Source organism: Tuber melanosporum, assembly GCF_000151645.1.
Source record: "Tuber melanosporum whole genome shotgun sequence assembly, scaffold_187, strain Mel28".
NCBI classification, from domain to species: Eukaryota; Fungi; Ascomycota; class Pezizomycetes; order Pezizales; family Tuberaceae; genus Tuber; species Tuber melanosporum.
The window spans coordinates 28,078-44,232 of record NW_003298849.1 but is presented as its reverse complement, the minus strand read 5'-3'; the positions used below and the strand labels follow the sequence as shown (position 1 = coordinate 44,232).

The 16,155-nt window shown below is 44.1% G+C and overlaps 1 protein-coding gene; it reads right to left on the bottom strand.

Moving 5' to 3' along the window:
- Positions 1-3,332: 3,332 nt before the first annotated feature.
- On the bottom strand, positions 3,333-4,316 carry GSTUM_00003710001 (uncharacterized protein). XM_002837347.2 has 5 exons: positions 4,244-4,316; positions 3,889-4,182; positions 3,708-3,811; positions 3,521-3,612; positions 3,333-3,455 (listed from the first exon to the last, which is right to left on the bottom strand). Exons 2-3 carry the CDS (start codon positions 4,137-4,139, stop codon positions 3,796-3,798), a joined length of 267 nt encoding a protein of 88 aa, XP_002837393.1. The 5' UTR covers positions 4,140-4,182; positions 4,244-4,316; the 3' UTR covers positions 3,333-3,455; positions 3,521-3,612; positions 3,708-3,795.
- Between the last annotated feature and the right edge of the window lie 11,839 nt (positions 4,317-16,155).

Sequence of the window (16,155 nt, the reverse complement as noted above, 5' to 3'; positions counted from 1 at the left end):
TGGGTGGAGATGGTGGTGTTTTTTTATTTTGTGCTGGCGGTGGGGTCCGGCGGGGGCGGGGGCACAGGTGGGGATGGTCGTGTTGTTTTGTGTTGTACTAGCGGTGGGGTCTGGTAGGGGCTGGGGGCGCAGGTGGAGATGGTGTTTTTTTGTGTCGTGCTGGTGGTAGGATCTGGCGGGGGCGGGGGCGTGGGTGGGGACGTGGTGTTGTTTTATTTCTTGCTGGCGGTGGGGGTCCGGCTGGGCATTCTGGGAGTTTTCCGCACAGGGCCTACTTGGTTCATGGGTTTTTTCCATGGATTGCGCCTGCTGTAACATAAAATTCTGAGATAATCCCCACTCCATAGATTGTGAAAAATAAGAACCTTTAGTTGTCCAATTCATAGATTGTTGTCTCCCTACAAGAGTCCGTGCAACTCATGGAAAAAATAATTAACTTGGGAGGTAATTTTCACATGATATGAGTGCAACTATACAATTTGTATCCAACTACCCACTTTTCAAGTCTTCCATTGCATACAACAGAACCAGTTTTAAGATGTTGTCTACAGAAATTCCATGGAATCTCAATCCATGTATCGGTTGCAACAAGTGAATCAAACAGGCCCTTCAAGTTATTATTTGACGGGTTTTCCATACATTCCTGTGGTAGGTCCGAGTCAACCCGAGCCCGCTTTCATCTGGCACAGTGTTTTCGTGCGCGTGGGGTTGGAAAACTGTTCTAATGTGGCAGAGGTTGTCAGGGGCCTCACATGGGGTTATCAGGAGGAGCGGTATGTTTTCAGGATTCATGCAAGGAGTGGTATTGCGTGAAGTGAGGAGTGTTATGGAGCCACCGAGATCCGATGGAGATCTGCGAGGCTGGGTTTTTTCATACTGTAGTATACCGTATAGTTATCATCCACCTTGGATAGGTGGATTGGGATTAGACTAAGGGAAAAACTGTTATTGATTCTCACTCTATTACGCCTAAAGCTCTTTGGGAAAACTCCTACTAAATTCTCTGTTTATTCTAAAATAGGTGTTTAGCTATTAAGTGATGTTTTGTGATCCTGCTGATTATATATAAGTAGCCAGTGGTCGGTCTTACGGGAACTCCAAATCATTTCCTGGATGGACCCGGTACCGGGAGGGGCGCATTGCAGTATGATATCGGAAAGCAATTCCGGATTTCTGCTACTATTTCATTTTCCTCTTTTTTTTCTTCATGGAGGGTCTTTCGGCTTAATTGTGACTGGTCTCGTCTCCCAGTTGTACTGTACAGTTATGGGGGCTGAAAGACTCCCCCGATACTTATTGTAAGTAGGAAGGGCTTTGTTATTGGTGGGTGGTCTTTCAGCGAGATGGGTAGAGATGATCTTTCTGACCTATCGGGCGAGGTGTGCTATTGTGCGGTGGTGATTGATTGGTGTCTGCTAAGTATGTTATCGTACTATCCACGGAGCCATCTTATTAAGTCCTTACATAGTTACTCGCAATAGTCTTGAGAATCTTTGCAATATCGTACACCACTTGTATCTAAACAACACTCTATATATTTATCTATCGTGCAGAGAGGGAGAAAGAAAGAAAAACACAAGGGGCAAGAATGTAAGCTACTGTAGAGGAAAAGTCAAATATTATAGGATGAAAATCCTTAACTGGTTCCGAACTCTATCGTGCTCAAGAAAAAAATTCACAAACCCCCACCCGACTTTAGAAGCGAGTCCCTTGAAAGGTTCACGCCCGCGGAGTGATATATAAGTGCATTCCGGGCTCGGTTCATGGGATTTCCTTCGGCTACAAGGCGGGATATCCAAGGACGACTTCCGGGAGTAAGGTACTTGGGGAGAGAAAAAAGACTGCAGCTTCCTCAAATAGCGCTGGGGTTTACCACTTTGTGGGATTGTAGGAGTACCACCGCCTTCTGATGACCATACGTAGCTACGAACGAGAGAGGTGTTTGCCCGTCAATACAGTCGCTCATGGGGTCGTGGCGAATATCAGGAGGTGGCGAACAGGGGACGGTAGTACAACTAAGCCAAATTAGAATATCAAGCAGATCCGTGCACATTTGGGTTTACCCAATTAGGTTCAGTAGTGAGAGGACAAAAGGGAGCAACTTTTTAACAAAATGTCCTATCACAAGATGTCAAAAATAAAGTCGAACATAATACGAGATAGAAGAGTCATTAGAAGAAGAAGAAAATTGAGTCAGTGGATAGAATAAAATAAAAGAGCAAGAGAATAGACCGAATGCCATAGATTTCAAATTCATCCGAAATGTCTACTCCAACTCAGTATCCAGCAGTGCTCGATGTTCTTCCAGAGGTAGATCATACACGAGCATACACCCCGGCGGACAAACTTGATTTGGCCTTAAGTCATTATCATGCAGAGCTGCAACAACACCAGGTAAACCCTGATGCAAATAAAAAGCCAGTTGTTTTGAAAATTGCAAGAGCATATCAGGTAGCGGAGACAACATTACGGCGGCGTATTAACAATCCAATACCGAGTGGAGAACGAGTACAGGCATTAACACCTGCGGAAGAGAAGGCTTTAATTAATCGCTTACACTTTCTTGACGACTGCAATATTCCAGCAGACCGGGAAACTGTCTATTCCCTTGCACATGCATTATTACACCGCCGAGAACCAGGACGGGTACTAGGACAATGCTGGTTGGATCGGTTTTTGAACCGACATCCAGAAATCAAATATGTTTACGTTAAAACAATTTCAACATCTCGAGCGAATGCAGAAAGCTGGGATATTATGGATGACTTCTTCTGGAAGGTAAGCTGAAAAATGATATTTTATTTTTTAATACTAAGAGATCTATAGTTAAGGGAGGCTACAGAAAAGTACTCTATCACCCCACGCAATACCTATAACTTAGATGAAAAAGGGTATCAGCTCGGATTAGGGAGGGCTACTAAGAGGATTACACGAAATGTCCGAACCTCGTCCGTCTACAAGGAACAAAGAGTATGGGAGTCTTGTACAGTGGTAGAGGCTGTAGCGGTCGATGGGTTTTTTTTAACGCCATTAATAATTTTCCGTGGTGAAAATCAGCTCGCTGGTTGGCATAAAACTAAAAAAGAGATGGAATTTTGGTATGGGCAGGCGACAAAGGGCTTCAATAATAACAAGATATGCTTGCAATATATAGAGAAAATATTTGAGCCTGAAACAAAAAATAGGTAAGCTAAATTCATTTATATTCCCCATTCAACTTACAGTAATTACAAGCACAGTCTACCAATTTACACCAATGACTATTTTAATAACTTTTTTTTTTATAGGGCATACGATGAATGGCGTCTAATCATCTTTGACGGATTTGGATCTCATATGGATTTTGACCTTCTCGATTACTGTTTAACAAACAAGATCCTTCCCCTTTGCCTGCCAGCCCACACTTCACATATCCTTCAACCATTAGATGTTTCGATTTTCTCACCGATGAGTACCTATTACGCCCAAGAAGTTAACAAACTTCGTGTTCCCGTCGATAAGGATCAATTTCTAAACCTACTTGCACGAGCGCACATAAAAGCATTCAGCAAAGCCAATATTCGAGCGGGCTTTCGTGCTTCCGGAATCTACCCATACAATCCCGCTATGATCCTAGATACCCTCAGCCTTCCAGAACCTACACTCCTGCCACAAGACCCATCGCCTCCTATTGTTCCATGTCTTCAGACCCCCGCCGACCTTATTACCTTCCAGCCTAGAACTCCCAAGACTCCCCACTCGATCCACAACCTATATGTTGAGGGCCTATCCGCAATCACATCCAATAGTCCTACATCAATTAAGTTGCCATCTGTATTAACAAAACTCAAAAGGTCAGCGGAACAAAATGCTGCTAATGTAGTAATGCATGAGGCAGGGAAGGCTTACCTGAGAGAGGAGATTCGACAAATTACGGCAAAAGGAAAAGCTGATCGGCGGCATCTCAATAGTGACACAGCTTGCCTATTGGAACGCGGTGAGGTTTTGGCGGAACTCAAGCGCAAGCGAGACGAAAAAGATGCCTCTACTAGGCAGCGCAAACAGCGAAAGCGTCCGACAGCATGCAGTACGGTTCCCACTTCCACACAGAATGTAATGTTGCCTGCCGACAACGAAGAAAGTATGGGTAATACATCCATTCCGCGTACTGGTGGGGAGGAAAGTAGCTTGGTACCCGGAAATCTGCAATTTTTTCATGTTAACTTTAATTAATTTTTTAAGATTATTAGATGGTTTCACTTACCAGTAGGCACCCCTTAAGGATTAAATCCAGAGGGCGCAGTGGGGAGGTGGCGAGTAGGCGATGAGAGTAATGGTGGTGGTTGTAGTTGTAAAGCTTGTCGTTTGATTTTTTAATGTTTTAAAAACAAGATGCGGTTGCCTTAGCCTCCTGGGTTAGGGTTCGGCATTTTGTCCTACCCCCCTGTTCGCCACCTCCTGATATTCGCCACGACCCCATGAGCGACTGTATCTCGCTTGTCGGGTTGGCATATTCCCGCCCCAGTAGTATTTTCACCACACCCCATCCGAAGCAGCGAACGAGGGAGGGGTTTGGCCGCAAAAATCTTGCCTCTTGGGGTTGACTTCTTCCTACATGAGTAACACTTTCACCGCATCCTCATGTCCGTGAGCGGCAGCATGTGAGAGCGGTGTTTGGCCGCGGCTATCTAACTTGTCGAGGTTGACATCTTTTCACATGAGTAGTATTCTTACTACTTGACCAAGTCTAAACCAAACAGTATGTGAGAGCGGTGTCCGGCAGTAATTCTCTGGCTTCTCAGGGCTGACATCTTCCCGCTCGAGAAGGAGTTTCACAACTCCCTCAGGCCCATGACCAATGGTATGCGAGAGCGGCATTCGGCTGAGACTTCGGCCTATCGGGGTTGAAGTCTTTCCGCCCGAGTAATATTTTCGTAACTCACTTATGTTCCTTCCAACTATACTGGCAGCAGATTGTGATGTAGAAGCAATTCCTCGCCGTAAGAGATCAATTCCCATTTGCTCACGGACTTGCAATGGAAATTCGGACCCGATTGGAGAGCTATTTTGTGATTCAGGCTCTGAAGTTGGAAAAGACATGGTAAGACAATGAAAACCACTATCATGAAAAGGCTTGCTCGATTGTACAAGCTAAAGATACAACAGTCCCCGAATTCAAATTACACTTTTCATCCTTCTGACTAAACATTTCATCATGTAGTGTCAGCCAAGCCCGATTCTCCATGCCACAACTACCACTGACTAGCGCCTGTGTTCGCTGACCCCCCCTGCTCGTTGACCCCCCCGGCATTTTAATTCCCAGTTTCTAGAATAGGAATTGAACGAGTGCGTGTATTTATTTTTTCGCCAAGGTGTCCCCCATTACAAATTATTTAGTGTACGGTATAGACGTCAGGAATAATTGCAAAGGGGGAGACTAAGCCCAAATGAAATACTAAATAAAGAACGACAACAAGGTGATAGAGCTAAACCCGGAAAATTCAAGGAAACTTAGAAATTGCAATCGCGGGGCACCACTCGCTGCTACCAAAAAAGTGTTTGAGCTTGACCCTCAATGTTGTTTCACCCTCTATGCACGTATGCTCGAAAAATATATCCTCACCCTATATTGTGGAAGGTGAAACATCTTCGTCTGGTGAATCCTAAATTCCTAATCCGTCTTCAGCATGCTCCTGCTTGGTCCACCTTTATTGCTATAACCTAAGACAGTGGACCTTGGCAAAATGGTTCTTAAGGTGGTCGACATTTTCCAGAGATATTGAACATTTCAAGTAGGGGCAATCAACACTTGCGGACGATTTGAGTTTGACTATATGAGTGCGTATATGTCGGATTGTAGTCCGGAGTGTCGCATAGATGTGAAGCTCACGCATAGTGCGAACTTTGGGGTCTTTGAGGCAGAAGGGGCATATTCACCCAGCAGATCTGGAGACGTGCATATTAGATGCTGTTGGGAGAGGAGTCATGACACCGTCGCTCAGTGTATAGCTCAGAGGTCTACCTTCAGGTTTGGTTATCTGGCGGTCCAAAATGGAGTCTTCCATATGTCAAAAAGGTACCGTAACCCAATTGCGGCACAATTCTACCATATTTGCTATAACTTGAGGAATATCAAACTCCGTGTAGCCTAAGAAGTATCTGGCGATTCGGGTACGTGGAACTAGTTTAAAATCGGGGATAGCAGTTGAAATCGTTTTGGTGGGAAGCCTCTCTATTGTTAAGTTGATTTGAGATTTCTGAGTAATTGTATTGCTGGTAATATTTGTCTCACACTTGTGTAAGTCTAGTAGCCCTGACTTTCTGTCTCAAATTGTTGATCTTCTCTGATACCTTCCGGTGGTGTTTCCCCAATGAAGTTCCTTTAGTGTTTTCAATTGTTCTGTAAAGCACTAGGATTTTCCTCTTCACCTCCTCTCGCTCGGCATCCAGAATGGATAACTGAGAGTGATCACTCTCCATCATCTTGTTTTCCTCCGTACTCAGCTTTACCAGCGCTCTGGGATCTCTCACTCTCCCTATCTGGATTGAGGCCTCCATTAGTTCAGCGCAAGATTGCTTCCCAAGAAATAGAGATTGGGTATCCACGGTAACTAGGAACTGCATGTAGTATTTGATCACACCTGGACTGGAATGGCTCAGTATCTTTTGTCTAATTGCCATTGTGACTGCTTCGGTAGCTGCTTGCTGGCTAAGCAAACTATTAACGGTACCACACCAGAAACAGTAGGAAGTAAGCTTTTTCATAAATCCCACAACTATACCAAGGCAACTAAATTGGAGAGATAGGTTACTGTAACAGAAGGAAAGCATTTGGGGATACATGTGAATTGCCTTGTTCAACCTTCCGAAAAACTAGAGTGTCGAGAATAGACTTCTTCCAAGAGATGGTCAGAACACTGCTGTTTTCATCTAGGACTTTGAGCTGGAAGATCTTTGCAGGCATTATACACTCATTCTCAAAGGCATCATCCGTAAAAGCAAGGACATGAGAGAGGACTATCAGACAATGTAAGAGAATATCAGGATTTGGATGTAACAAATATTCCATACTATTTCTTGCTAACCTCTGGTGCCCACCAGTGTACTTCCAGATAATACTCACGGTTCTCTGATGTTTCTACCTCCTTTTAGTAGTCAAGTTCTAATAATAAGGACTAGGGAATCTCCAGAATCATCTGTAGTATTCTTAACTACAAGCAATCGCATGTCCTATATACTTTCAGTTGTAGGTTCCTGGCCCTTTGAATGGTAGCTTACCTTATATGTAATGCATTCATTAGTGTTAGCATAGCCAGATGACTCAACCAATGTACAGGGCCTGAAGGAGGTATATGACATTATTTGCATTAGCAGAGCAGTTTGAATTCAATATCTTTCTTGCAAAAGGCCTCCAGCATTAAAGCACCAACTATACTGCAATAGTACATGCAAGTCAGAGGGGATACAGATTTCTTTTTCCCCTGATGGGGGCACTATAATACCCTCCTCTACCTCCAGTACCATGATGAACTAGAGCTGTGGTCAGTACTCCTCTCCTAGTATAGATTTGTATATGAAGACTTACACCCAGGACTATTTTATTTGCATGTTTCTTCTCTTGCTTGGTGAAAAGCTCCGGTTTCTCTAATTGAATTTCCAATACTAATGATTGAAGCCTCTTATAGTATGTGAGGATGGTGGACGTGGAAGGGGGGTGCCCCTTCTTCTCCATTATTTCTCTTGCCTTCCAGGAAAGAAATGCGCAGATGTCTTTTGGATTGAATTCCTCTAGGACCTGATCTGGGTCGACATCCTTCTCCCGCACAACCATATGAAGACTAGTATTAATTTGTTAGAATTTGAATATATAGGGAATATAGTGAGGTAGCCTACTAGGTCCAACTTTTTTTAACATAAGCATTCGCTTTCTCTGTGGGCCTGGCCTACACCATTTTTGGTTTGTCTGTCCAATTTAGACCAAGCCACTTGTCATAGATATTCAAAGGCATTTCTAGTATAGTGGGAACTTAGGAGCTGATGAGGAGAAGACTACTAGCTTATATATTTGTCATTCAGCTTGTTGAATTAGGATTGGCACCGCCTAAAGCTATGTTAATAACTGGGTCACGACTACAGGACCCTCTATCACTGACCTAGGTCTTGAGCGAAAATCACCCCACCTACATGCAACCTACCTAACGATTTAACATTTGTTGTGGGGTTCACAGAGATGTAGCTGACTTGCTGAAAGATACCGTTGCAACCTAAAAAAGATCCCCTACTGGTTTTTATTGTGGTCCCGAGCTGGGGAATCTAAGTTCTTCTATTCAGTACCGGCCTCTCTCAAGAGGATCTGTAAATTATCCCGCGGTCGGCTTGCGATAGGTGGGTTGAGACTGCTCTACTGCTCCTTCCATCAGATAAGGTGTACTAATCAGAATCTGTCTGGATGGCCTGGGAGTGTCTATTCTGCAACAACCTCTGTGGGATTTTACAGGGGTATCTAGCTTGATATAGAAAATACCTACGCTTGGTGTATGGGTTTTCTGGAAGTGCATCACTTGGTGAAGAATATTCTTTATAATATTATGGCAGCTTTGTGTAAAAATACAATATGACTTTGTTTTGGTTTTGTGGAGGTATCATATCTATCTTGACAAAAAAAAAGCCTAGGTGTTAGGAATACCGAGATCCGATACCTAGGAACCACCCTAGGTAGGGTAATCTCTCCCGAAATCGAAATCTCAGGTCTCCAACACCCCCCTCCGGCCCCCTTACAGGGCCCGCACGTCATCATACACATCAATCTAAGTTGTGTCCTGTGACTATTATACTACAGAATTGAAGGTGTTAGAATCACACTGTATATGTCGTGGCCATCCGTCCGACCGGATCCTGTTCGCAGGATATATAAGAGGGGACCTTCAGCTAGGACTGGGAAGTATAACGGAGTGAATCCGTCAACTACCTGGAGAGTTACTAGGCTTCAAAGATGTGATATCTTTGGTATGGGCCGTAAGTAACGGGACGTTTTTGCGCAAAGAGATGATGATGAATAGTAAAGGATCTTAATGAAAGACCAATACATTCACATCCACCCTATGATAACCAGAAGAGTCTAGAACTCCTGAGAACACTACCATCGAACCCAATGGAGTTTGAGGAATGTTACAACTAGGTTCCGGTACATATTGCAACCGTGGGAGTGACTCCCAAAACGGTGACAGTAACCAGAATCCTATTACCCACAGCAACCAAGGGTTACCGACCGAGGGATTATTTACCAATCCTATGGAAAGGCTTCCTGCGAGTAAGTAGGAAGTCCTCCGGAAAAGATCTATCGGTTGGGTATGGAGTTATGAAGGTTGGAAGTTAGACGACCTAGAAAGTCAGTAACGACAACTATCTTCGCAGATGCAACCCGCAGACGAAACTGATCATTTCGTTAACGAGGGAGATGATTGGAGCCAACACAGTTCGACTTGAGAATTGGACCATTTGTCTAAAGACTCTAATCATCTGATAATTACTATTGGGAACAGCATGATTTCTAAATAGTCATATTATAATTATCGAAGAGGGTGTGATGATTTTCAGGGTCTCCAGGTGTTCGCACCTTGGAAGAAAACCTGACGTTGCGAGTTATATTGGAAAAAGGTACATAGTTGTATGTTAGTTAGATGTAGTCCGCGAACACTCAGACGCGGAATATAAATATCGAAGTGCCTCCCAAGCTTTAGACATCATCAAGCAACAGAGAAGAGACCTTAACAATATAATATTTTTCTTACGATTTTACTTTACTTTATTTTACTTCGCTCTTAGTAGTCATAAACGAAACGAGTGAAGTCCGAGCCTTCCTAGACAATCTCCGTCTATAAAAAACGAATCTCGATTGGCTTAGACAACTTTGAAGTCTCTCAGTTTGTCTCCGACTAACACTAGGCTTGGTGTAAAAAAAACAATAGGTTTATGTGTAAAAATACAATACGGCTTGTCTTGAGTTTTGGTATCTAGCTTAACAATAATATGCCCAGGCTTGATGTATTCAAGTTTTATGGGTTTTGCGGGGGTGCCTAACTTGGTGAAAAATATGCTCTCTTTTTTTTTAGATTATGTTAGCTTTGTGAAAAAGATTACCCGGTATCGGAGTTAGTGTCTTGTTGGCTTGGTGTGTGAAAAGCTGCCCTTTGTGGGGTTTGCGAGGTTCTTCTACTTGGTGAAAATATGTCTCCCCAGGGGATATGGAATGTCTGGTCACGGAGCCAAACCTGGCTCCAACAGTCTGTTTACGGCTTCAAGATGCTGCTTTGGGGCTGTCCGGAGCATCATCTAAGATCATATCGAGTGATCTTTTATGGCACTGCACTGCCGACTGTACCTTGGGTTGGCAGGCACCGCCCCCAGGGTAGACAATCTTATGCGGGCAACCCGGTCAGATTGCCAACTCTGCTAGCGAAGGAGAATACGGAACCTTTTTATTACTTCCATTTAACTGCACAATATTATTATTATTTTTTCCCCGGCGGAAATAAAACTCTGCAGAGTCTCAGAATTTTTATTTTTATTTTTATTTTTCCTTTCCCCGCAGTAACGTCCCGAGAGTTTCTCGCTAATGATTGATAAATGAGCATTGACTTTGCGTTGTTGTTGAAGGCATGCGAATCGGGTTTAGCGGTAATGATCTCGCGATGTCAAAGATTGTTCACCCTTGAGGGCTGAAGGGGGAGGCTTTTTGGATCCACTTCGACTCGCCACGATACCGGTACTTTAATAAGTTATTAAGGGTTGACTGGCTTGAGGAACTGTGTTGCGGGAGCATACTCGGCTCGTACAGTATGTATGTAGTGCACAGCGTCATTGAATGGTAGCCAGGACCAGAGCCCATGTTGTTATCGTGCGCTCGATTCACCGGATCACGATGATGGCGTGTTGTTTCTTTTCTCTTTCTCTTTCTCTTTCTCCTTCTCCGTTCGAACATGTAGTAACAGCAACCCCCTGTTTGCCGGAGGTGGTGATTCTGGGGATCGTACTTGTTCCAGTACAGTAGTCCACGATACTGGTGCTACTCTAATCGTGCATCTCCATGATTCTGTACAGAGGTGAGTTAGTGCGTTGTGCAGATAGTTGTGTAGAAAACCAGGTCATATGCCCCTTCCTATACCAGCTGTTCGAGCAGCGCTCCAAGGTATCGGGCTTAATTGCCCCCATCTAACGATATAATATATCCCCCGCTCTCGCCTGAGGTAGGAGAAATGTGGACGACGACAGGTGATGAGGGTATACAGAGCACCCGCAGTTCCTCACACTCATCCAAGGTATTGACATCACACCCAAGAACCAACTGTAGATCACGAGCATCAAGCAATGAGACTGGGTACGATGCAGTACTATGAGATCCTCGAGTAAAGTCACAAGTATGCTGTATTTGTTTTACCTGGTTTCATCCATGCCAGCCCCTCGCAATTGGCATCACTCCATCAATGATAGCTAAACAGTTCTTGTTGTCTGATCCACCTGCGATGTCAGTGTCCGATTTGTAAATAACTCATGAACGAAGGGGAAAAAATGAAACAAGTAAGAAGCGTGCTAACGGAGACTTTTACCATTTTGAGTGTCCCCTACAGCCCAACGAAGTGACCTAGAGAGGGTGTTTGGTTTTAAAGGCTCCTTGATGAGCGTCCTCCTCTCACTAGTTGACGGAAGAGGGGGGGTGCATATTCTGCAGGGCAGTTCAGAGAGCGGATTTTCATCCGCGAGCATACCGTCATATCAACAGATCCTATCACAAAAGCAATCTCAGGTTATACTTGCGGCTCCACGATTTCGGAGAGGGGGGATGTTCAATCCCACAATCGCTCGCTGCACATATATCGGCTCGACATCGCAGATGGAGCGTCATGTAGTGTACCGGTATTGGTGGTCTTAGGATGGGAACCCAATAAGTCATCGGCACCATAACTTACAATGCAGTATGCGCATCCGGTACCGGAGCTGATTGCATTGGTTAACCAGTTTATCACATTCGAGGTGCAACACTGGTAACGGTAAGCCACCATACGCTCCAACAGGAACATCTCAGTTTCCACAGCAAACGTTTGAAATACCACTGATTGCAGGGGGTAAACTTGTCGACTTGCCACAGCATACCATCGCCGAGTGCTGTACTCGGGGGGTACCTTAAGTCGGGCGATACCCAGATATGGTAACTGACATATGGTGCAATGAGCAGGGGTAAAGATAGGAACTAAAACCAAAGTAGCTTCACATCTGTGCCAAGAGGTAATATTTTTGTATGGAGGACAAAAGTCCGGCGATAGCATTCTATTAGGCCTATAATACAGATAGAACAGGAAATACAGTAGGAAAAGTCTAGTAGGGAGTTGCATTTCCTTCGGCAGCAATAACAGCGGACAGTCTATCAGGCATACTCCGGATAAGTCCATCAAGCCGTTCAGCTCCAATCTGCTGCCAGATTGTCTTCAAATGCAATTGTAAAGTAGAAATATTCCCAACCCACCCCCAGGTCTCACCCATCTCAGTCTCCAAATCAAGCCACAATGCTTCAATTAAATTTAAATCTGGTGACTGGACCGGCCACTGAATTGTGTCCATTCCATTTACCTCACGATAAATCCTTGCATATTTTTTGTGCCCGGGCGCTCCATCCTCTATCACTCGTACCCATCCATACTCCTCACAACACTGATGCCATAGTGGGACAAGATATGGCTCCATCACAGTCTCCACATATGTAGCAGAGTCCATCTTCACCTCCCCAGGTATGAATACCAATTCTGACTTGACAGAACCACAAAATCCACCCCATGCCATAGTAGACTCTCTTCCCTGCTCAAAAGATTCATCGATACAATCTATATGATATTCTTCGTCAGGGCGTCGAATCACCCATGGGCGATGGCCAAACCCAGTTGTCGAAAATGTCGACTCATCTGTCCACAGCACTCTACTCCATTCTTCATAGGTCCAATGGAGTCTCTACTGGCACTATTCGACACGTTTTGGTTTGTTGGCGGGTTGGATATTAAATTTCCGCCGTGGTATCCACTTATGATACCCAAGATTCTCCATCACTCTCTTCACAGTTCTGGGTGAGCAGGAGTAACCCATCTCTATCACAATTGCATCCCAGGAGAGCCTTCGCGTATAGGCATCACGTGTAATAAACACAACAAGTCGGGCAACTTCAACTTTTGTAAAAATTGGTGGTCGGTGTAACGATCCCTCTCTAGATAGTTAGTGCTTGGCGATGGGGAACAATACTTCTCTTCGTATCTTCTTCTTCTCTATTATCTTACGATAGCTCTAGGCCTCTGCCTACGTTACCGATAGTACAAGACCCTTGTCTTCTACCGGGAACGCCTATCATAAGCTTTCTCTAACTCTTCTTCGTAAAGCACCTCCCTTGGCGTAATAATAGCGTTGGAATAAAGATAAAGATTGTAAAGATGTTTTATATTTGTTTAAAGTAATAAGTAGGAAAAGTACTTAGAACAAAGCATGAAGAACCTATCTTCCTCGGCCGCATCGGCCTCCTTATATAGTGTTCTTCCCGCCTTTAGTCATGTGACCTAAAGTGGTCACATGTGCAAAACTAAATCATAACAAACTAGTCATGTGACCAAAGTGATCACATGCTCAAAACCCATGACCTCATAGCGAGGTCATGTGCAAAACTCATAAACCAATCATAACGCAATAAACAAGTCACATGACTCGACTGAGTCATATGCACAAAACCCATGACATCATAATGAGGTCATGTGCGAAACATAAATAATATGCGCAAGGCTTACCCGTAAGGCACACTCGTAAGGCATACTCGTCAGGCGCATGTCCCATGACTCATACTTGCGCCATGTGCGAAAGCATCACAAATCCCACACATAACAAATCATATAACCCGAATAGGTCATATGTGCGAAACAATAACATACCTGTGACTCATAACCATGTGTCATGTGAAAACCCTTTTCTCGCTAAGCCACGTTCGTGACAGTCAGCCGGTTCGAATGGAATTGGAGGGTGTCCTGTTTTCCTTCGCTCGCTTGTAGATCTAAACATTGATATTAGTATAAATCAATTCAATATAATACACTCTAGTACTGACCTTTTGACAAGTCCGACGATCAATTTTGAGCTCCTGCCCAATTTTCGTCCAACTCCAACCAGCATTTTCCCGTAATGAGATGATTCTGATACAGTCATCTCGAGTCGTCTCCATATGCCGTTTGCCAACCGGCTGCAGGTCACGGCTTCCCTTGGTTTTCATTTTTCTCCGTTCGAGGTATGGTTTCACAGGTAAAGGTTGCTTGTCGCGTGTATTGTTTTGTTGTATGCGTGAGTCCTGTTTCCTCCCTAGTTTCTGCTTAGTTAACAATGTCTTAAAGGTTAAGACATTGGTACTACCGGGCCAGACTTACCCTTGTACCCTAGTACAGTACTACCACCCTTGAACATCAGGACATCCGCTCGACAACTCTCCAGGAGGCGAATCCAGCCATTAAAAAATCGTGAAAATAAAGCAGAACAAATGGCTATTTCTATTATTTTTTTAATTATTTCTCCCTATTTCTTGGCCCGATTATTGAGGCAGGCAGCCTTGCTTGTCTCATGAGCCAAGAGTTACTCAATCTCGGCACCCACCACTCACCATTTTATTAGCGAAGATGATGTTTCAAGGAAGGAAAATTCCGGTACCAAAGTACTGTACTGTACCAGGGGAGATGTTTTCGTACAAGACAGGCATTACTTTGCTAGTTAACTATCCCAGTCTTGTACTCGTACAAAAACGTCTCCCCGAGCGCTTGTGCACTAAAGACCGGTATTAAGGAGTTTGGTGGTAAAAATAAAATAAAAAAAACATACTATCATAAAAATTGAAGCTCGCTTAGATCCAACCCCTCAGAACCCTTTCTATAAAAGAAAGGGGGGTAAAATAAACGGTGGTGATGGGGGAGAGAGAGAGGTCGTAGTTTGCTGGTTGTGCTTGGCGATGGCATGGGGTGGGTGGTAGAGTACTCGAGTACAGTAGTTGACATGTCCTGTTCATCCCTGCGATCAATAGCACAAGTTTTCTCCCTTGTTTCACCCCTGTTGTTCATCCCAGTAGGGTACAGTACTGTACTCGTACAGTGCACCTACTGAAAAGCAATATCGATAGTAGAGCCAACACTAGTATTGGCTACCGGTACGAGTACTGTACGAGTACTGCCCAGCTGAAGTTAATCAAGTCCCTAAGGGATTATCTTGATAAACTGGCCAAGAGGAAGGCCAACTCTCCTCCGAAATCGAATTAATTGCTGCCGTAGCATTTGCTGTCCTAGACAACACAACCAAGACTCCCGGCTCCCCCGTTGTGAATAGGCAGCTATCAGCCCACTACCGTACCGGTATGATACGAGAGCATGAAGTTTCAACGCTGCACGCCGCGAGAGCGCAGCTCGTAGCCGGCTGTGGCTGCTCTGACCTCCGGGTCGGACGTCCTCCCTTGGGGGTTTAGGACCGTGCATTCCTTGCATTTCTTTTTCTTTCTCTATCAGTTACGGTCCATGAACTCTATTAGTGCCGAAATTGCTGTAGCGCTATCATCTAGAAATTCATGGTACACGCCGATCATGAACTGCCCCCCCCCCCCCCCGGCGGGAACGGAATTTCCCCCCCCCTTAAAAGGAAAAGCCTCTTTCAATTCCCATTTTCCAAAATGTTGGGAAAAAAAAAAATTCGCCTGGGGGTTTTGGGTTAATTAACTGTACTCCTACTCCAATATTTGCTGGTCCCCCTTGAACCCTTTTTAGAACCAAAAGAGGGGAAAAAAAGGTTAGGTTTTGGACTAACATATTTTTGGAGAAAAGGAAGTTTTTCGGGGGAAAGGGTAATGGTGTTTGTTTTTTTAAAAATCCAAAATCCTAAAAAAACCGAAAAAGAAAAAGAAAAGGGACTGGGCCCCAAAAACTAAAAATTCCCCAAAAATCCCCCACTAAGAAAAAACTTTTTAGGAAAAATCCCTTTGGAAAACCCCGAAAAAAAAAAACAATCTTTGTAATAAAAATTCCATCCCGGGCCAAAAAACCGGGCCAATAATAATAATAATTAATGGAAATTACCATTATTAAGGGAAAAAAGGAAAAGAAAAAGGGGGCAAAATTAAAGAAC

Bases quoted from the DNA above. Each gene is read 5' to 3' on its own strand.
- GSTUM_00003710001 (XM_002837347.2), bottom strand. From the start codon at position 4,139: ATGGATGTATTACCCATACTTTCTTCGTTGTCGGCAGGCAACATTACA.